The sequence below is a fragment of the Abrus precatorius genome, unplaced genomic scaffold (assembly GCF_003935025.1).
Source record: "Abrus precatorius isolate BTA unplaced genomic scaffold, Abrus_2018 Scaffold6, whole genome shotgun sequence".
NCBI classification, from domain to species: Eukaryota; Viridiplantae; Streptophyta; class Magnoliopsida; order Fabales; family Fabaceae; genus Abrus; species Abrus precatorius.
In genome coordinates, this window is record NW_020874406.1 from 16,238,956 (window position 1) to 16,259,806 (window position 20,851).

A 20,851-nucleotide genomic window follows, 5' to 3' on the forward strand; every position below is an offset into this window, starting at 1 on the left:
AATATATTTACTTTTTAAAAAATATTTTTAATTAAAATTGAAAAATTACTTAATTAAAGAAGTAAACATTTAATGTTATTATAAATCAAAGTGGCAAATTTTTATTTTTAATTAAACAATTATCCCATGTTAGGAATAATTATAAAATTTCCCCTATTTTCCATACTTAAAATTTTTTTAATTGAATAAATAAATAATATATTAAATAAAATTTATATTTTTAACATATAATATATGTTTATTTATTTGTTTCTATAGAAAGATGTTAAACTAACATGATAAACTTCATTTCATTGTCATTGTTACACCGTAAAACTCAAAAGGCATGTGTGATATATATCGAGACATAACACATAAAAAATGCTCAAGTCACACCATAACTTTTTATTTTGCCTATTATTTAATCAATGCACTGTAAAGTATATTTTTGTTATATGCTGTCTAATACATATAATCTTCAGATAAAACAATATTAAATATATTATAAAGCTGTTTAATCTATATTTTTTTGAATTATAAATATTCTTGTTTATCATTTCAATCAAAAATATATTACGGACTCGATTGGGCCAACCCTTTTTCTTGGGGGTAAAGACAGGAAAATATTTTAGTTGGCCCAACCTGTCTTAAACTTAAAAAAAAAATTATGCATGTTTTGATGGTTTTTTTAATAAATTTTATTTTAAATATTGCTGACTCTACAAAATTTATATCGAGTATACGTTGATGTCAAGTGAAGCGATAAACTTTTAAAACATTTTTTTTAGTAAAATAAAATTTCAACAAAATCTAATATCGAATTATTATTCCTGACACAAAAGTTATGTCCCTCACATTCAAATAGTTGAAGCTGGTGACTTGTAATTATCAGTAAAAAAAAAAAATTAAAATAAAATATACTATACAATGAATTGTGAAATGATTTAAATTTTCTATCAGTCTTTTTATTAATGAGTACAATTTTTTTTTTGTCCCATATAAACGAATTCCACATTTAAAAAAATGAAGTCAAGAGACAAAATTATAAGCATACAAATAAACTGGATAATATTTATTTTTCAAATATATATATTTTTCTGAATCTCATAAGTAAAATCAATCATATATACTTTTTATTTACTAACATTTTTTAAAAACATATTTTCCCCAAAATAATTTTACTTACAATAATATATTTTTTTTCTTAACAAAAATATCAACGAACTTGTTGAATTTCATTTTAGACTATGTGAAGGGAATTTTGGGCTGAAGCAAAGAACCTCTTGCAAATCTGAGCCTTGACGGCAACCGGCGAGGGTGAAGCATCTCATCTCCGAAGATGGCCATCGATTCCATCGATGCTTCGTCTCCACCGTTTCAGACCGGACCCTCCGGGTACCCTACTCGTTTCATTCTCATTCCGCTTCCTCCCTTCTTCTCTAACCAGTAACCACCTCTCTCTCTTTCCTTTATTTTCAGTCACCCGCGCCATTTCTACCTCGCAGTAGATCGGATTCACTTCAAAATGGTAGAATTCGATTTGTGAAACCGTTTGGTTAGGGTTGAGATTTTGTTTATTGAAAACACTGATTAATTGCAGCAAACGGTGGTTGAGCTACTGGATCTGGTAGGTCGGCGTCCATGCTTACCAATTGTGGTGTGTTGCAGCACTCGTGACGACCTCGACTCTCTCTGCTCCTCTCTCTCCGCTCTCCCATTCATTTCATCCAATGCTTTGGTACGGTAACTCCTATTCATTTTTTAGGAGTGCTAGGAAGACATTTATTAAAAATTACAGAAGCATGAGAGAGAATAATTAAACTAGGAGTGAAAAAAGAGTGGCATATAAGCAATTTTTTTAGTTTTCAATAAATTTTAGCCTTAGAAAGTGTATTGGTAGCATTTCTCTTCATTTTTTTTGTGGCTAATTTGTACGCTCGAATTTGTTTTTCATGTGGCAGTATAGTGACCTCGCTGAAGATGAACGTGCTTTTATTTTAGAGAAATTTCGGCACGTGACAGCAAGGTGGAATCAGATTAATCATGAGGATGAGGCACGTAAAGATGAGAGATCTCACATGATTATTGTCACAGACGCTTGCCTTCCTCACCTTGCTTCTGGGGAGCTTCCCTTGAATGCTCATCTTCTTATTAACTATGAATTACCAGCAAAGAAGGTATGCTTCTTTCTCTTCTTTTTTACAATTTAATCTATGTAGTGTCTGCATTCTTATGCTTGTCTGGAAGATCCTTTGATAGTGAGACTGTAAATGTTGGCTTTTGTGTATGACACCGAGAACAATAGACTTCAGATTAATTCACATGGATCAGGTGGACCCCACAGACCATCCTAAGGGTTCTTATTCTTGCTATATAAGGTTGCTTTTGTGTGCAGTTAGTACTTGCCAGTGAAAAGGCAATCTATTCCCTTTATATTTTTGAATTTTGGGTTCTCCAGTTAGTTTTTTGTTTCATAAGAATCTTCCCTCTTTATACCTTAGCTGCATTTTACCTTTAGCATTGATGAAGAATGCTGGTTTAGTGATTTGTGTGTGGTGATAGTGGTGTCTGTGTGTTTATATCGTCTCTTCCAACTTCCTATGATTTTTTTTCTTTTTTCTTTTCCAATTGTTTTGTGTTTCCCTCAGGAAACATATGGAAGGCGTTTGGCAACTTGTTTAACACCTGGTACTTTCTTTGGTGCCTAGCTAGTAGCTCCATAGTTTGTTAAGTGATGGTTTGGATTTTTTCTTTTTTCCTAAGATTCCTCACTAATGTGCAGATGGAATTGTCATCAATATGGTTGTCGGTGGGGAAGTGGTAACTCTAAAAAGTATTGAAGAAAGCAGTAATATTGTCATGCAAGAGATGCCAATGCAAGTAAGTTTGCTTGCTAACTCTTACCAAATGAGTTTGACAATGTCAGGATCATATCTATTCATCTCGCTCTGAATTGGTTGGGTTTTATTCAGATATATAACTTTCTATTCAGAGCAAGAGAGTTGGTCTTATATATTATATAATTGGATGAAAAACATTTTTTTTTTATTAATATTGGTCCTCCTTTTTGGTTAGGATAATTGTACAACCGTCTTTTTAGGCTCTTTAATTGGTCTTATGGATGGATATGTTAAACATATTGCAGATTCTTGACATTTTATGAAGATGTTTAGTCTTTGATGTTCCCTGAAAAAAGCAAAGGCTTTGATGGCTTGCACTCTTGAATGGTTAAAGACTTGAAGCCCTCTCGTTCCTTTGAATATTCTGTGAGTAGTCACTACTGCAAAGAAAATATACTTCTAATCTTCTTTTTATTATTTTGCATTATAGTCTTTTAGGCTAGATTGCATCATCTATTGGTTGTTTAAAATTAGAGTTTCAGAAATTTGGTAGAAATGACAAACTTTTTGGCCTTTTCTATTTTTTAGAGATGTAGTGTCATGTATTTTTGAACACTATAAAAAGGGTATTTGAGGATATGAAGGAATTGCCAACCAAAATTTTCTTTCTTGATTTTTTGAAAGAAAATATTAATGGGAACAACTTTTGTAATTTTTTTTGGGAGAACTTTAAAAACAAGGTGAAATGTCAAACACATAATAAAATTTATAGAAAAATGTTAACCTCAACTCTTAGGGTTGAATTTAAGCAACTAACAATAGTAAGATTTTGTTGAAGAAAGAAGCATTAATCACACTTTTATAATTTTAATTTAATAAATGGGTTATGATGCTCAGCAAACTAAGTATGGGTAAAGGTATTTCAACTTAGACACTTGGACATTAACATTGCTATGTAAACTGTGTCAAGGCAGAAGTTTAAAGTTAAAATGTCCTGAAATCTGACAGTGACACTTCTTATCTAGTAAGTTATGCCAAAACCTTGTGATTTAAAATTGGCTATAAACTTTTCTTGCGACTGTGTCTGTAGTGTGTAAAATTTATTTTCGTTGCTAACCAAACGAGCAGTAAAACTCTTCTAACTGCAACAGTCCAATATTTGGCTTTCCAATGGACAGAACATGAAAGTAAAAAGTTGTCTCGTTGGTGAAACGCCCAGGCAGTGACATTCATCTTAATATTCATGTCATAAATCAGAATAGTCGCATGTCGTGTTTTTTTCTTAGGTTGACATTGGCCGTTCGGTCAGTACTGAAGTTTTTGAAAGACAGGAAAATATTAGGACTGTATTATTTTGTCTGGTTAACATTGTTCACCCGTAAAAGAATTCGTTATCGCGGAAATTGTTCACTCTTCAACAGTGGGGCTGTTTAATTGGGCAGGGTGAACTGTTTAAGCCTGGCTGCATGGTTAAATTAGCCAAGCCAGAATGAAAATTCATACTTGATTCGTGTTTCACAAACCCAGAATCCTGGGTGGATCGACTTGACTTATGAAACCTAAAAACTCAATCATCAACATCCTTCACTACATACATGGACAAAAATTTATATTATATTAATGTTAGATTACCGAAGATACTTTTTCTACATGAAAATTTAAATTTGACAAATACATATTTGCTTGCCCCAAAACATGGTTCATAAAATTGAATAAAAAAAACAACAATTTGATTATAAAAAATGATGGACAATACATTAAGAATATCATGTAAATTGAATATAACAAATTACATAAAAAGGACTCGTCTATCAGTCAACAATTCCTGAAGAGTTAAATGGATGACTTGGGTTATTAATTTGGAATTCCCACTCGCATGATTTGTGATGTTAAATAGGTCGGGTTGATGGAATTGATCTATTTTGACACTCGTAGTCCGTTATCCTTGCAATGCAAAGCTGTAGGATCTGTCGGGCCTGGAATATGCACAAAAACACAATGCGAAAGTGTGTATGCTTACATCAGTTCATATTTGTTGTAGGAAGTAGCCTTGGACGGAAAAAAAAAAGAGAAATGAATTTTTGTTCCATTTTGTTTATATTTCCATCATCTGCTAAAGGGGAGTGCCAGGCTGACTTTGGGACTCTCTTTCTGTAGTGTGTGGGTGCCGATCGCGGTTTTGATGAGCTTTAATCTGAAATTGGGATTATTGGGACTTTGGACGGCTTATTGCAGCCCAGTTATCGTGTGCTGTTGTGTGGCGATAGTGTTGGGTAGAAAGTGCATGAGTTGATAGGCCGAGAAAATGTGAGCAGCTAAGAAAATAATATTTGAATTCCTAATATGAAGAAGTGAATGGTTAATACCTGTGAGAGGGGAGCTTACATTGGTTGCCTTCATTTGGGAAACCAGAAACGGGGGATCTTTTTCCTATTTACCCTAGAAAGATTTCATTTATGTTGTTGCAAATTCGGATTAAGCCCTAGTAAGAGGTTTCTAAATGCTCCTGATCTTTCTCTACCGCTTTGTTATTTGTCAGTGTCATACTTTACCTTTGATATTCGTAGATACCTAGCAACTTGCTGGCTCAACGAAAAGGTAAGTTCAAGTGCTCAAAAAAAGTTTTTCAATTGCATATGGTCTAGTGGTAAGGGGAATATTTTGGTGAAATTCAAATCACGTTGTTGTCACTAGAATATCTATTATCTAGTTCAACTTGACACAAGTGGAATAGAAAACTGTTGGAGTTAAAATTACTTAAGCTGCGTGTAGTAGCCTAATAGAGGTTACGTATTTTAATGGATAGAACATGTGTTTAAGAGCAGGGATACGCAATAAGACCAGTGTGTTCGATTCTCAGCAAAATATCCGTTTCCTATACCCCACCCTCGCTGGACCAAAAAGAGGATATAACATACGTTGATCTGTGGATAAATCATGTGACAATGTTTTGAAAAACAAATTAAACATGGAAATAGGGAGACTTTTAGGCCATTATTCAATTGGATCAAGCTGTTAAATATATTGAATCAAAATAATGTTCAAATTAACAATATGCTCGTTCACAGTCGGATCAGTACAATAGGTGGTCTGATTTTAAAATATTTCCATGAGAATAAAAGGAGCTTTAAGGTTTCATTCCGATTCAGAGGATGTTAGATCCTATAACCAACTCCTCAACCCCTTTTGAAAGAAAAAAAAAAGGTTCCAAATTGAAAAGTTCTTATCTCTAACAACGTACGATTTTTAGGAGCCGAATGATTAAAGAATTTTTTTTATTTTCAATTACTAAAATATTGTTTTTTTATTTTCAAAGATTTAATAAAATACAAGTGAAAATATCCCATAAAAATATTTAAAAATAAAAAACAGAAAATAAAGTGTTAATTAAAATTAAAAAAACAATCTCAAATCAAAACACCCCCTTATTTTTTCATTAGTCGTTTTCTATACTTCTCTTCAAGAGTCAAAATGATAGTGATAGATATACTTTAAGCCTTTCGAAATGGAAATTGAGCGTGTGAATAAAGTGATTCAGTATTCCATTCACTCCCTTAGTTGCATTTCTTGAAGAGTTGAGAACGAGTATCCTACTAAGACAAAAGAAGAAAAAAAGAAAAAGAAAACAACGAGCGTGGCTACCCAATTTTTTTTTTTTTTCCCTTTCATTCCATATAAAATTTTCTTTTTTAATATAAGTTACAATTATGTTTACTAAATTACTCTTGCAACAATGACTCTCTCTGTCTTGACCACCCTTATCAAAATAATTTTGTTCCGCCACTGCGTGCTCGACATATGCATACCTAAATTAACAAGTGGAATAAGAATAGGATTCAACTCTTAAGTGGCCGTGGTGGTGAATACACGGTTTTACAAAAAGATCAAAGGAATCGTCTAACAGATGCATTTCAACCTAACCCAAGCACGTTAATTGAGTGAACCTTGTTCAATCCCTTCTACAACAAATTATTCAAATTTCACCAAACTAGTGTTTATCAATCTACAACTTGAATTAGGAGCCACTCACATTCCTAACGCGAAAGAAACTAGGACAAAGAATATACTCAACTTTAGTTTAAACTCTTAGCATGAGAATGAGTCTTTATTCAAATTCTACAACTTCTCATTTAGAAACCACATCTTGATGAGCCTCGAGGGATTCCAAAGGAGGAAGCATGTCTATATAAACAAGCCATAATCTTGTAGCATTCATAGTCATACAAAAACCAAATATTTGTGTATCTTTTGTATCAAAGTTCTATTAATAGACCATGTCAAATTTGAGTTTTCTCAGGTTTAGTCATAGCTTCTCATGGAAACCTTCCTTTTCACGCAAAAATATAGCGAAGAAGAATAGCTTCAAGTCAAGAGATACTTCAACTGCAGAACCAAATTTCCAGCCAAAAGAAGAGGAAATGAAATGGGTGTTCGAGAAATTTGACACCAACAAAGATGGCAAGATTTCCCTTGAAGAGTACAAGGCAGCTGCAAGGGCCTTGGATAGGGGCATTGGGGACACTGAGGCAGTGAAGGCATTTAAGGTCATGGACTCCGATGGAGATGGATTCATTGACTTTAAAGAGTACATGGAAATGTTCAATGGTGAGGGTAAGATAAAAGAAACGGAGATAAAAAATGCTTTTCAAGTATTCGATTTGAACGGTGATGGGAAAATTAGTGCTGAGGAGTTGTCACAAGTTTTGAAAAGGCTAGGAGAGAGTTGCACCCTTAGCGCTTGTAAAAAAATGGTCAAAGGGGTGGATGGAAATGGAGATGGTTTAATAGACTTGAATGAGTTTACAAGGATGATGATGAGTGGCAAGAAACTAGCCTAAGTCAATATATTATGCATTGAGGTGAAAGCATCATCTGTGTGTTAGAACTTTGGGATATAGTGTTTCCAAAGCTGTGTCTTCCTTAAGATATTTAGTTTCTTTTCCTTAAGATATAGTGTTTCCAAATGCTAAATGGATAGTTTGGTTCAATGTACGGTAATTATCATATTTGTTAGTAAAGAGTGTAATGTTCTAATACAAAAATCACAAATTTTATTGTTTTTGATTTCCTGCTCCCGTAGTTTTCTCACTGTTGATCTCCTATTGCAAAATGAAATCAGGAGATGAACTGTGGGAAGAGATATAACATAACTAGATGAGGATAGCTGTTTAATTTTCAAGAAATAATTGCATTTGGATAATTATTTATTTAATAATTATTTTAAAACAATAACTTATGTAATAAATTTAACAATGAAGCTTATTCGATAAACTGAAAAAGAATAAATTATTTTGATAAATTATATATTAACAAGCTTATTAAAATCATTTTTTTAATAAATTTATCATAAACTTTTCTAACCAGAATCTAAGCCATGTCTAACGAGTTTTAAGCATGTAAAAGAGTTAAGCTAAGGAATTCAACTATCTATTTCAGTAGCACACCGAGCCATCCTCAAATTTAACGAGAAGTATTGATTCCTGTATATTTTTATTTTCCCTGCATGTAATATAGAGTTAGGCGAAACAATCAATTTGTTTTAAATTTATAAAAGTAATTGTCTTTTTTTAATAAAAAATAACTCTTTGATAAAAATATATGATTTAAATTAATTATAATATGCATTTTAATTATATTTAATAATTTATAATTAGTCTAAAGATGCATGCATCTTCTATACAAAGTTTCATATTAATATTTTATTATATATATCTTGTCTACCATTGTCCCAAGGGCAATTATTAAAATATTAGTACATAATTTTTCATTAAAAATGATGATGAAGACATGTTAATAACACTATATATTATATTTTTAATAAAAAAAATTATTTTTAAATGTTTAATTGTTGTCTTTAAAGTAATAACTAGAAGGTATGCTTTATATTGAAATAAAGAAAGTATTCTATAAAAAAAATGTTAACACCGGTCTTTATGATAGATTTTAATAATTTAAAAGTGATATGTCTTAACTGAAACTAAAGTATTTATTTTACTCGTATATTTTTAGTGTTATCAATACTTTTTTTATTTAAAATTACTACTTTTAATTATTTAAAATTAACCTTAAAAATTGATGTTAATAAAATTAAAAAAATCTCAAAATATATAATTTACTAAGCATAGATAAATAGTGTACCAAAGTCACTCTCTTATTGATGAGTGGTATCAACACCAAAGGCAGGAGTATATAATTATTCATTGATTATTGGGCTCGCAAGCATTTTGGGTAGAGCATAACTCTTACTCAAAGGTAATAAAAGGATAAACGTTCGTGCAACCTTGATATTCCTGATATGCACATTTGCTTTTGCCCTCCATAAAGGATGCATCGTGTTCTCATTACAGTTTTTGAGGCATAGAATTAGCAAACAATGGAGTAGGAATTGCGTACATAAAACTCATTGTCACTCTTGATACTGCCAAACAATACTCACCTTGAATGAACATATTTTTTTAGACCATATATTACTATTTTGTTTAAATTTATAACATTGGATGCAGTGCCAGAAAAGGAATATGATACAATAAATAAAAGAAGACATTGGTGTTCTGAACCTCAGACGAAGTGAACCCATGCATACTTATTATTATCTGTTTACAGCTGCCCGTGTGAGTTTTGAAATTTGAAAGCGTATCGCTTGTTGTGGCGTTTTATTCTATCTATGTACAAATCGTGTATACGGAAATACAAAGGAAACAACCCAACTCAGTTTCTGCATTGTATTTTGTGCATTCTATGGTTTGCTCAACGCAAATTGAATCTTCCACACCTAAAATATTGATATATTTTCTTTGTAATGTTTATTTTCTGAGTTTCTTGGATAGGGTTAATTACTAAATAATTATATTGTAATTAGCTATGGCGACTTCAATTTTGTGAAGTTTTATTCCCTTCCTTTCGCAATCTCTCAAGTATGGTAGTATAGACTTATGTAAATTAATTCAGAATGCATGGGTTGTTAATCGTTTTGTCTCTAGTTAGTAGCTTGGAAGTTATAAATATGTGCCACAAGTATTTCAGAGATGGACAAGATTCTGGATTTGAATTTAGTGCAGTAGTATTTGAGAATCGTTAAATTAAGATTGGAGTTCAGATTTTTTGCCCATTTATGTAAAAGATTGGCCATTCTTAAAATTGGAACTCCAATCTTCATGCAATTATTCAGTTATTAAATCCGTTTTTCAAGATTCTTGTAGTCTTGGCGGAAGGATCGATAATGAAGTATTGCATGCATTTTAAAGAACATTTATTTTACAAATGGATTACATCAAAAGTACATATTAAAAAATTAATACTACCTCCGATTTTTTTATAAGAAATAAAATATTAAATCTCTAGACCAAAGAAAGCAATTAAATCACTTATGTTTTTCATAAATATAAACTTTATTTTAAAAATATTCATAATATTAAATATTATAGTTAGTAATTTATATAATTAATGATACTAATAAAAAAATTTAATAATTAATATTTTTTGAATCTATTATTTGTTTCTTATAATAAAAAAAAAATACTCTACTTTATTTTTTTTATAAAAAGGACTAGAGTAGTAATTTTTTATTAAAATTTGTTAATAGTACGGTAAAAATTATGGAGGTAATATATTAATTAAAATTAATATATCAAAAGACATATTATTCATACAGTAATATTTTTTATAACATTAATTGTGTTTTTTCTTTATCTTATAAATAAACAGGGCTAAACTTACGCGGGGTAGTTTTATTTAAAAGCTGAATAGTGACAGCTAATCGCAAAATTTATGTTTAAGTCTTTCTTTCTTTCTTTATTTGTATGTGTGTGAACTTCATGTCTACGAAAGAATGCTATATGGACAGCTTTCTAATTTCATTACTGAACTTATAAAAGGGTGTTATTTATTACAGAACGATTTTATATGAATATTGAATTGTATGAATGATGCACAACTACCCTTTTCTCAAGAGTGAGATAAATCAAATGCATAATTCAATTCATAAATTAGCATTAAGAATATACTACCATACATTTCCATTATACTGTAAAATGTAACTATTTATACAATCTCTTGGTAACTATTTACTGTTATCTCCTTTTCTCTAAATCCACCTTTTCCTAAAATCTAACAGGTTGAATTATACCTCTTCTGCAGTTTCTGTGCTTGACATGATTTATGAAGCATCAATTCCCTATTCTTAAGGGATGATGACTAGCTAGATTACGCTGTCCTGCATTTATCAGTTTCGGGCCCCCAGTCTTTGTTTTAGCTGCTGGATTCTGGTTATGGCTGTACAGCATTTTATTCAGCCTTTGACAGAAGTTTCAAGTCGCAGGACTAGCTAGTGAAAAATGAGGGAAAAACACAATATTTTTTTTCCATTTATGTCAAGATAGAGTTACATGTAATATAATGTTATTGATACTTCGCCTAAAACTAATCAATTTAGCACTTGGTGCAGTGATTTTAATTTTTGATGATTGATTTGATTTTCACATTAACCCATACAATAAAAGGGAAAAGAAGGGAAAACATAAAACTGAAAGAACAAGTAGTCATATATACAGGAAAGATTTATCCTTAATAATAAGGGGAATAACTTACTCGGTTTGTTAATTGCGAGCTATGGTCTAGTTCTTAGGTCAAGTACGACATATTTATTAAATAAGTTAAGCTAATATTTTTAAAAGTTTGTATAATTAAAAAAAGACATATTTTTAAGTAATTTAAAGAGTTTTTTAGACTTAACAAATTAACTTATTAAGTAAATATAAATAATTTAAGAATATTATTATGTGGGATTATTATTATTATGTCTTTATATTATATATTTATTTATCAATTTAAATGCTTAGATTGTCTAGTATCTTTAGAAGACTTGTTCACTTATTTAAAAGGTTTTACTATAAAACAAACTTTAAACAAGCTAATTGATTTTGGTTGTACAATGAAAAAGATTATATTCAATAAGGTTATATTTTTTAAAAAAAGTCATCGTAAACTTTAAAAAAGACTTATATCAAATAAATAAATTAGACTCGAGATTTAAATAGTTTAATAAATATGTCAGGTTAATTAATTTAAGATAAAATTTAACTTGACTTGAACCATATATATTGCTAAACTATGCATATTAAAATTGTATCGTCATTAGATGTATATTGATTTTTCATATCAAGTTATATTAATTTTTCAAATTAATTATTGAATCAAAAGAAAATTTTTACTTTCTTAAATTTCTTTACTCAAACCTTTTGTTTGTCTATCTGCATAGACACAGGAAACACGGCAAGATAAGGGCAGGTTCCATCCTCCCTGCTTTTTCGATCCCACCAATTCACATTACTGTAAGGGAAGAAAAATGGGCACTCGCCCCACTCCCATTGAGGGTTAGAAAAATCTTCCCTTTACCCCACTCCTTATTTTTGTAATACATAATACAATTGAATATTAATAACCTTGAGAAAGTCTAAGAAGAAGAACAACAACAAATTATATTACTAGTACAAATATGCAAGTTGTGTGGATACCTATTGGCTTTCCCCTTAAGTATAATAAAATCCCAAAAAAATTAAGTTTTTTTTTTAAGTACATGTGTGTAACTTGAGTCTAGATCATCGATTAATACTAAGTGTAAGACATAAGTTATAAGAAAGTTATCATAAAGTTTTATATTGACAATTACTAGAATAATATAACATATTCAATCATTTGATTAATATATTTATTATTTATTAAAAATACAAATGGATTCAAATTTAAACCCGATGTCAATAAATTCCATATCCTTTAATCTATGCTTTTTAATATATTTCATTTGTATTTGTAGATATTCCTTCAGTGTATCTAGTTATTTGTAATTAGGTAGTCTTCAATGCTTCATGTGATATGGAGCATTTAATAATATGCACAAAGCTCTAGCCAATTGACATGTTATTACAGGTCACAGTTAACTTTTTTTGCAGGTAATTAATATGATATTATTTATCTATTACTACAAAATCAGCAGTGATAAGTGCACCATATCTCAAATGGATTATTGCAGATGCATTTTGTGATTTATAAGAAGAAACTCACTTGTGTTGTGCCTAATATGTGGAACTCAGAGAGAGGATCAAAGAAAGTCCTAATGTGTGGCATGCAACTGGCGCAAGCATAAAAAAGTCACGATAATTAATGAATAGATTCAGCAAGCGTGACTTGCCCTATTTTAACTTATATCACAGTGCAAGTACTGGCTGAAAGAAAGGCTCTTCACAGCATGAGGACTTTTGGAAGATGTTATTTAAAATGTAGGTCCATCTCTGTCTCCCAAAAATCATATACGTTTTTCTTTTCAACGCAACTTCTTAGAAGGATCATTACTCTTCTTCAGACATTTGTTTTATCTTACCCCCAAGCATTCTCTACAGTAACGGATTTCAATGATGCTAATGGAACAGTATATTACAATACTATGACTCCAATTTGCATTAAATTTACATTTTAGTAGTATTACAATTAAGGGATCAACTAGTTTCACTGCCCGTGCATTTCCGTACCCTTAATGGATTATTAGACCGAAATCAATAGAATCAATGAAAGAGCACGCTAAAAAAGAGTTTTGTTTAGTATGTACTTAACTTTTTACATGAAATAATCTTCCAAATACTCAATAAAAACTTACTAACTGTAAATATTTTTTAATTAACCTAATAATTCCAATTCTTATATATACGCGTAAATATTTGACCCACTAAATCAATCAACTAATCTTTGGATTCTTTGCATACCTGCATCGTATGAAGTTAATTAGGAGCTATTACACCACTGACCAATCCTAAAAGGAATAACAACCTTTATCCAACTTATATGAGAATCAAGATCATTAGCCAACTTTTATCATGTTTACCTAATAATGTCGCAACTTTAGTTGATACCGTTGCATAAAATAAACACTTGATCCTCGAATATTGTTGCATAGAATAGAAAAACATTGGTTTATTTTAAGTAATATTTTTAAATTATTAATTAAAAATTAATAAATATAATATTTTTATTTAAAAATTTATTAAAAGTGTATATAAAAAATTGTTACAATTTAAAATTTCAATGTTATTAATTAAAAATTTGTTAAATTTTTATGTTTATAAGTTTTTCAATATATTTTCAATCACCCGTCTGATCACTTGCTTCTCTCTCTAAATTGTGACCAAAATACAAACTTTTTTTAGTTATAGAAATCTCTAGCTTTTTTGTTCTGACTCTCTTAAATTAGCCACAATTGAATCTGGCAGCGAAACAATAAACACTAGAGAATCAACTAGTTCGTTCTTTCTTTTGATCTGACATTGGGAAAGGAGCACATGCATTAAATAGAAGAGCTAATATGAAATTAACATTGGTTTAGATAGTATCACAGCCAATAAGATGCAAGGAGATGCTAACAAGATGGGAGACCAAAACCGAGATCAGGCCAAATCCAACAGCCTTTTACTCTCCAAGAATTTGCTGAATGTGTTTGACTGGTCCATGTTCGAAGCCTTTCATTTGTGGGAATCAGCCACGTGGCATAACCCCATTAGGCCAGCCTCTTGAAAAGGATTGAACCACGTGAGTGACAACCATGTCCTTTGCTTCAAAGTTAATTTTTTTTTATTAGTACTCTGTGTCCTTTCCTGCATGTTACCAGGCTTTCCTGGCCCTGAAGACTGAGTAATTCTACTTCTAAACACTGGTCCGAGAGTTCAAGACTATGACCCTTTTCTCTCTCTCTCTGGGCCATTTGAAAAAAAATAATAATATATTTGTATTTAGTAACAATATGCATGATTATACTTGTTGATTTATGAAGGCTGCGTTTGTTTCCTCCCCATGATTGGCAAAACAGAAGTTGGGATGCAAAGCCATTTAGTGCCTACAAGGAATATTTACATAATGAAGATTCAAACAATTCTATGAGTTAGTGATTGGTGAAAGACGAGAGCTGTCTAACTTAGGAAGTGAAGGGATCATATTCATGCCACGTGATTCCTCTCAGTGCACAACATGAGGCTGAGTGACTTGGAAAAGGGAAGCAATTTCAAATGCCCTCATTATGGCCAATTAATGCAAGCTCTACCCACTACCCCATTATGAACATGTACAATATAGTAATATATACACAACATATGAATATGAGATTACTATGTTTAAATTTGGCATGAGAGATCCATGATCTAAGCGATATATTTACCACCCTTGAACTTAAGTGCAAATATTGGTCTCTGTTCCTAGTTTTTCTTCACAAAAATTCAGTGCTAGCTAACATTAAAGTTTCAATTTGAATTAATAAAATTTTGTCCTTAAATTGAAATTTGATTATCTAATTGAAAGACAATCCCGGGTCACGTGGTCACTTTGATCCGTCAGTGTCGCCAGCTCATTCCCTGGCTTGTTCATTTTGGAGTCAAAGCTTGGTCAACTAGCAGAGCTGTGCATGCATGCCGGTCCTCTCTGTAAGCTGTAACTCTGCCACTGTGCCCCTGTGCCACTTTGGTGGGAGCCTTAAAACTTGGATGAAATTTTTTGAAGAATTTAAGTCTCCCTAATCCCTCCCAATACCCCATTCCTTTAAATATCACTGCGGTTGCTTTCTCTACCACAAATGCTAACTGTTTTTAACACACAACCTTGTCTACTAATTTTAACACCCTTTGTTTGGTTTTGCATACACAAGACTCACTTAAGAGAACAAGAAGCATGCAACCCTCTCCAGCTTTTCTAATAGAACCATACAAGTTGGATTACTTTGTTAAAAAGGGAAAAAAAAAAGAAGAAAGAAAGCAAGTGATGGATAATGCATATGTGTTTTGTTAGCATGCATTGGATGCTGAGATGACATGGTTAAAAGTGCAAGTTCTTCGAATCTTCCCAAAACTTTGTTTACATTACAACATGAAACACAAGGGATTGGCCTAAAAAGGAGAGCTTTATTTGCATGAGTTACCACTACCCAAGGGGTAAAAGGGTAAGAAAGAGAATAAATAGTTAAATACTACTACTTAATTTGTTGGCTAGCTTGCATATTTTTCCATGGAGTTCACAATTCACTTGTGTCCAAGGAGAGCAGTGTAAACTGGAGACAGTACATATCTTGAAGATTGACCGTCATTGAATGCCAAATTAACATGTCATGACAAAACATCATGTCACGGCATGCCATGCATGTAAATAATAGTATGTATTTGCAAAGGTGGGATGAAAAATCCAAAGGAAGATCCCTTCTGTGACACATATAAATACAAACATCTGCTGTAAGTGGGGTTGTAACAGTGTGAGGGAGGGGGTCCCAACCCAAGTAGAATTTATTGTTTCTACTTCTCCCACATCCATTTTGTTTTCTTTTTAATTTAGATGTTGTTCTGAAATCTCATGGCATGCTTAGACATGTACAACTCCGAGCAAAAGGGTCGTCATCACCACTACCATCATCACTGCGCTCCAATGAGCCCCAGAATCTCTTTCTCAAATGATTTTGTGGATGTGCAACAAGCCATGAAGCAAGAGCAAAGAGGCTCCAGATCAGACGCGCCAGTGTCCTCAGACTTTGAATTCTCAGTCACAAACTACTCTATGATGAGTGCTGATGAGCTTTTCTTCAAGGGTAGGTTGTTGCCGTACAAGGACAATTGCAACAACCAGGTTCAGAGGGCCACCACCACTCTCAAGCAAGAACTCCTTATAAACGATGATGAATATTATGAGGATTTTTCTCTAAGGCCACCGAAAGGGTCCTCAACAAGGTGGAAGGGTCTTCTTGGTCTCAGAAAGAGCCACATTGGTTCTAAGAAGGTTGAGAAGAGTGAAGGTTCTTCTGATAGGGGTGTTGAACCAAGAAGGTCTGCATTGGTCAATGAGGGAGCTCCAATTAATGTTACTTCTTCTCAGGTCTTATATAAATCACTTTTATTTATTTATTTTGCCTTTTCTTTTATCAAATCACTAGCTAGCTAGGTGTTTGTCTGATTAATTATTGAATATTTTGTTTTTCTTTTTGGTGTAATCCAGGAGCTGTTGAATGAAGGAGGGTCAAGTTGCAGAGATTTGGAGATTGGCACATAAGTCATGGCAGTGAAGTGTTGAGTTTGTAGAGGAGTGGACCTATTCCTTTCTTTCTTTTGGTTTTCCTTGCCTTGATGACAAGGTGGGGGATTAAAAGAAAGGTCATTTTCTTTTTCTCTTCTTCATTGGGGTGGGATAAGTAAGTGAATTTGTGTTAGGATTTTCTTGTCAATTTCTATTCTTCTCTTCTAATTCGTAGAATATTGTAGGATTTGGCTATTTGATGTACAAATTATTTGCTTCTTGCATTTGAGTATTTGACTCTTGACACCAAAAGAAAATTGTCTTTATCGGTTGAAATTTTACTTTTCGTTTATATTTATAGCTCCATGTGCCAAAAAGATCAAGTGAGTTGGCTAGGCTCCATTTATCAACATTGATTTCCCTAACCACTAGTCTTATTCTTGAAGGGAAATTAATGCAGATCGCTTTGAAATTTTTTTACTTCGTTTTATGATTATGAGGTGGTGTTTTGGTAAATAGCTGGAGATTGGTGGATTGTTTTGACAACCTACATGTGCATTTATTTTAATTTTCTTTCATTAAATATGTGTGATATTAATGTTCACCGATAAATTACATGTTCTTTCTTGAATCCTTGAATCTTGAATCTAATGTGAGCTGTCACAAAATAGTAACTAACTGGGAATATAAGTTGGGATCAAAGTCATTGTCTCTGCCTGTTGCAGTGCTCTCTAGTTTGTTTTCTTTTTATTTTCTTCTCTTGTTTCTGTTGACGTGGCCTCTGTCTATTATATTTTTTCCCTTTCGGCATAGGGAAAAAAACACATGCATTTTTTTTATTATGTACTTTGGAGAAGAAAAACTCGTCTATAAATTAACTCTAAGCAACTGTGACAAAATCAAAGTGCCAATTATTTATGACAGCAAATTTACGAAGATTTCAGTTCATCATCAAATTACGAAGATTATATTCAAATGGTTTTCTCATTCTTTGTTCTTATGAAGATTCAGTAATGAATTTGATGAATTTACGTTTTTGAAAGATTTAATTGACATCGAGATCAATTCTAGGTAGTGATTTCTTTATCAACAATTGAAAAATAAGTACTAGTAACGAGTAAGTTTCATATTAGTTACAATTTGCAAATGAGTTAAACATTCGAATTTACTAAGACTTGATTATTGATCTGAGAGTTCATGGATACCCATACAACATTTCTTAGTTATGTCGATGTAGAACTATTAAAAGAGAGAGAAAGTATTGAAAGTTTAAGGCTAAATTAAATAGTTATGGATGAGTGAGGTGAGAACTATGTAAATAAAAAGAACTCATAAATTAAAAGCGCTTTAAATTATTTAATTAAGTCGTGATATCAAATATACTGTAATTTTTGTCGCTCATATTATTTCAAACATAGAGAGAAAAATATTATTATAGAAGTTTTGTTATAAAAATAATCTGTCATTTTATGAATGTATATAAGTTCTTCAGTTAATGTTAATTTACACCATAAAAGACATGCAGGTTGAGAGATTTTTCTTTTATCAAAAGTTTAAAAGATCAATCCGAATAAAAGCATAAATCCAAACTGCATTATATATTTTTCAAAGAAAAAAGATATATTTATTTTAAGAATAAATCTTGATTATTGATCTATGACTTCATGGATACCCATAAAACGTTTCTTAGTTATATCAATGTAGAAACTATCAAAAGAGAAAAAGTATTGAAAGATCAAGGCTAAATTAGAAAGTGATGGATGAGTTTGGTGAAAAATATGTAAATAAATAAATAAATTATAAATCATGGCTTTAAATTATTTAAACAAGTCGTAATATCAAATTTATTATTATATTTTGTTGCTTGACCTAGTACAAAGATTTCTCATCTTTTGTAATTTTTTCGCTCATTATTTTCACTAAAAAAGACAAATTTTACAATTTTTTCTTTTATATTTATTTTAAGATTTAATTTATTTTTATTATTTTGACCTTTATTGAGTGTGTGTCACTCGATTTGCAATTTTAAACACATTAAAAAACTTATAAAAATAAATTTAACATAAAAATTATAATTAATGACAATAAATTAAATATAAATCTATGACAATTTAAGCATATGCATAGTTATATAAACATGCTCTGAGTCTTTTTTATTTTCACCTTGCTAATCAAGAACGCACCAATGGACTTAGGAAGAACCACGACTCAGATCTCAAAAGCCTCTTTTTCGTTCTTAAAATTTGAAAAACACATGCTTTTGTCTTGGCAAGGAAATGAAGATAACAGAGAAGGAGAAGCTATCAGCATTTCCATTGAAGATTATCTTTAGGCGTTCAAAATTCAAACTATGATAATCTCTTAACCATGCATTAAATAAATAGATAATTGAGTAATTGCAAGTAATTAATGTAATAATTATTTATTTAAAATAAAAAATACTCAAAAAGAAAGTTTTATTGTATGTAATAATCCCGACTCAAATATAATTATCTCAACTAAAAATACATATGATTTAAATAGAAAAAAGAAGTTAAAAACAATATATTTTTTAAACCAAATAAACATTATATATGTAAGTGTCAGTGAAAAGTTCACATCATATCCGCCTAGAGTGACCACTACCATTTCTACGGCAACTAGAGGTTGTGGCTAATACAATAGCTGAAAGGCATGATAGATCAGAAAGAAGAAACTTCCAAAGCTACAATGTTACAATCATATCATTGAAAAATAAAAAGTTAAAATTGATCATAAGTTGTACTCAAGCTAAAAATTTAAAATAAATTTAACATAAAAATTATAATTAATAACAGTAAGTTAAATATATATTTAAATAACTATTTAAGCACATATTTAGTTATATAAACATGCGTTGAGTCTTTCTTATTTTCCCCTTGCTTTCAATTACTGATGCCACCAAGAATGTCCCTATGGATTTAGGAGGAACTACGATTCAGATCTCAAAAGCCTCTTTTCCAGTCTTAAAATTTGAAAAACACATGCTTTTATACCATTGTCCTGTCAAGGAAATGAAGATGACAGAGAGAGGGAAGCTATTAGCATTCCATTGAAGATTATTTTTAGGTGTTCAAAATTCAAACTATGATAATTTCTTTAGCACCCATAGATGTATAGATAATTGAGTAATTACAAGTAATTAGTGTAATAATTATTTCTTTAAAATAAAGATAAAATAAAATTATCTAAAATAAAAAAATATTTGAAAGAATAGGTTTATTTTTGGTAATAATTCTTACTTAAACATAATTATTTTAACTTAGGGCTTGCTTAGTGTATGAAATTAAAATTGATGTTCAGAATTCTAATTCTAATTTTAATTTTATTAGAATTACAATTTGTTCAAAATTGTAATTTTACATTTGACAAAAAAGAATTAGAATGTAGAATTAAAATTCTAAATTAAAATCAAATTTTATAGTGTGACGTAAGATATAAATTTCTAAAAAATAATTTAATTTATTTTTAAATAATATGTTAATTAGAAATAAAAATTAATTATTAAATAAATTATTAAAGATGATATAATTAAATAATAATTAAATATTTTTTTTTAAATTATGATATAGTAAATTTATTTTTTATGTTTAATTTATCATTAAAATTTAATATTATCATGAATTGTCTTTTTTATAAATTAGATTAAAGTATATAAATATTCACAAATATAATCATGGCTCAAAAATATATTTTTTATTATATTTTTATCACTCTGTTGCATTTAGTATTGATTTATTATACAATTAACATAAATAATATAATTTGCGGCAAATGTAGAAAGTGAAGAATAGCAATACAATATAGTTTGTAGTAATATAAACATAATAAATATGTAACAAATGTAAAAAAATAAAAAGAAAAAAGAAGATGTAAAAGAATAATAATAAAAAATAAATGTAAAAAATGAGAAAAATAGTAGAAGACGTAAAAGAAGAATAGAAAAAATAAAAGAAAAAGAAAAGAAAAAAATCACTTTTATCAAT

The 20,851-nt window shown here is 30.6% G+C and overlaps 3 protein-coding genes across 5 annotated transcripts; all 3 read left to right on the forward strand.

Moving 5' to 3' along the window:
- The first annotated feature begins 1,119 nt into the window (after positions 1–1,119).
- Positions 1,120–7,880, forward strand: LOC113869093 (ATP-dependent RNA helicase eIF4A). Of its 3 annotated transcripts, XR_003505467.1 has the most exons (8): positions 1,120–1,374; positions 1,459–1,507; positions 1,580–1,717; positions 1,941–2,156; positions 2,628–2,667; positions 2,762–2,859; positions 3,125–3,245; positions 7,167–7,880. XR_003505467.1 is itself a non-coding variant. In XM_027505236.1 (7 exons), exons 1-7 carry the CDS (start codon positions 1,319–1,321, stop codon positions 3,140–3,142), a joined length of 615 nt encoding a protein of 204 aa, XP_027361037.1. In that variant the 5' UTR covers positions 1,120–1,318; the 3' UTR covers positions 3,143–6,408. The 3 variants fall into 3 exon arrangements, 1 of the variants encoding a protein (XP_027361037.1); XR_003505468.1 differs by lacking the exon at positions 7,167–7,880 and adding an exon at positions 4,717–4,875 and having other exon boundaries at positions 1,120–1,507; XM_027505236.1 differs by lacking the exon at positions 7,167–7,880 and having other exon boundaries at positions 3,125–6,408.
- LOC113869094 (calmodulin-like protein 1) lies at positions 7,040–7,880 on the forward strand. Its single transcript, XM_027505237.1, has one exon. It carries the CDS (start codon positions 7,094–7,096, stop codon positions 7,655–7,657), a length of 564 nt encoding a protein of 187 aa, XP_027361038.1. The 5' UTR covers positions 7,040–7,093; the 3' UTR covers positions 7,658–7,880.
- Positions 7,881–16,193: 8,313 nt separating this feature from the next.
- LOC113869875 lies at positions 16,194–16,920 on the forward strand. Its single transcript, XM_027506379.1, has 2 exons — positions 16,194–16,709; positions 16,830–16,920. Exons 1-2 carry the CDS (start codon positions 16,194–16,196, stop codon positions 16,881–16,883), a joined length of 570 nt encoding a protein of 189 aa, XP_027362180.1. The 3' UTR covers positions 16,884–16,920.
- The last annotated feature ends 3,931 nt before the right edge of the window (positions 16,921–20,851 follow it).

Coding starts and splice junctions, on each gene's coding strand:
- LOC113869093 (XM_027505236.1), top strand. CDS start 1,319: ATGGCCATCGATTCCATCGATGCTTCGTCTCCACCGTTTCAGACCGGA. Junction 1,375..1,458: donor TTTCAGACCGGACCCTCCGG/GTACCCTACTCG, acceptor CTTTATTTTCAG/TCACCCGCGCCATTTCTACC. Junction 1,508..1,579: donor ATCGGATTCACTTCAAAATG/GTAGAATTCGAT, acceptor GATTAATTGCAG/CAAACGGTGGTTGAGCTACT.
- LOC113869094 (XM_027505237.1), top strand. CDS start 7,094: ATGTCAAATTTGAGTTTTCTCAGGTTTAGTCATAGCTTCTCATGGAAA.
- LOC113869875 (XM_027506379.1), top strand. CDS start 16,194: ATGGCATGCTTAGACATGTACAACTCCGAGCAAAAGGGTCGTCATCAC. Junction 16,710..16,829: donor TTAATGTTACTTCTTCTCAG/GTCTTATATAAA, acceptor GGTGTAATCCAG/GAGCTGTTGAATGAAGGAGG.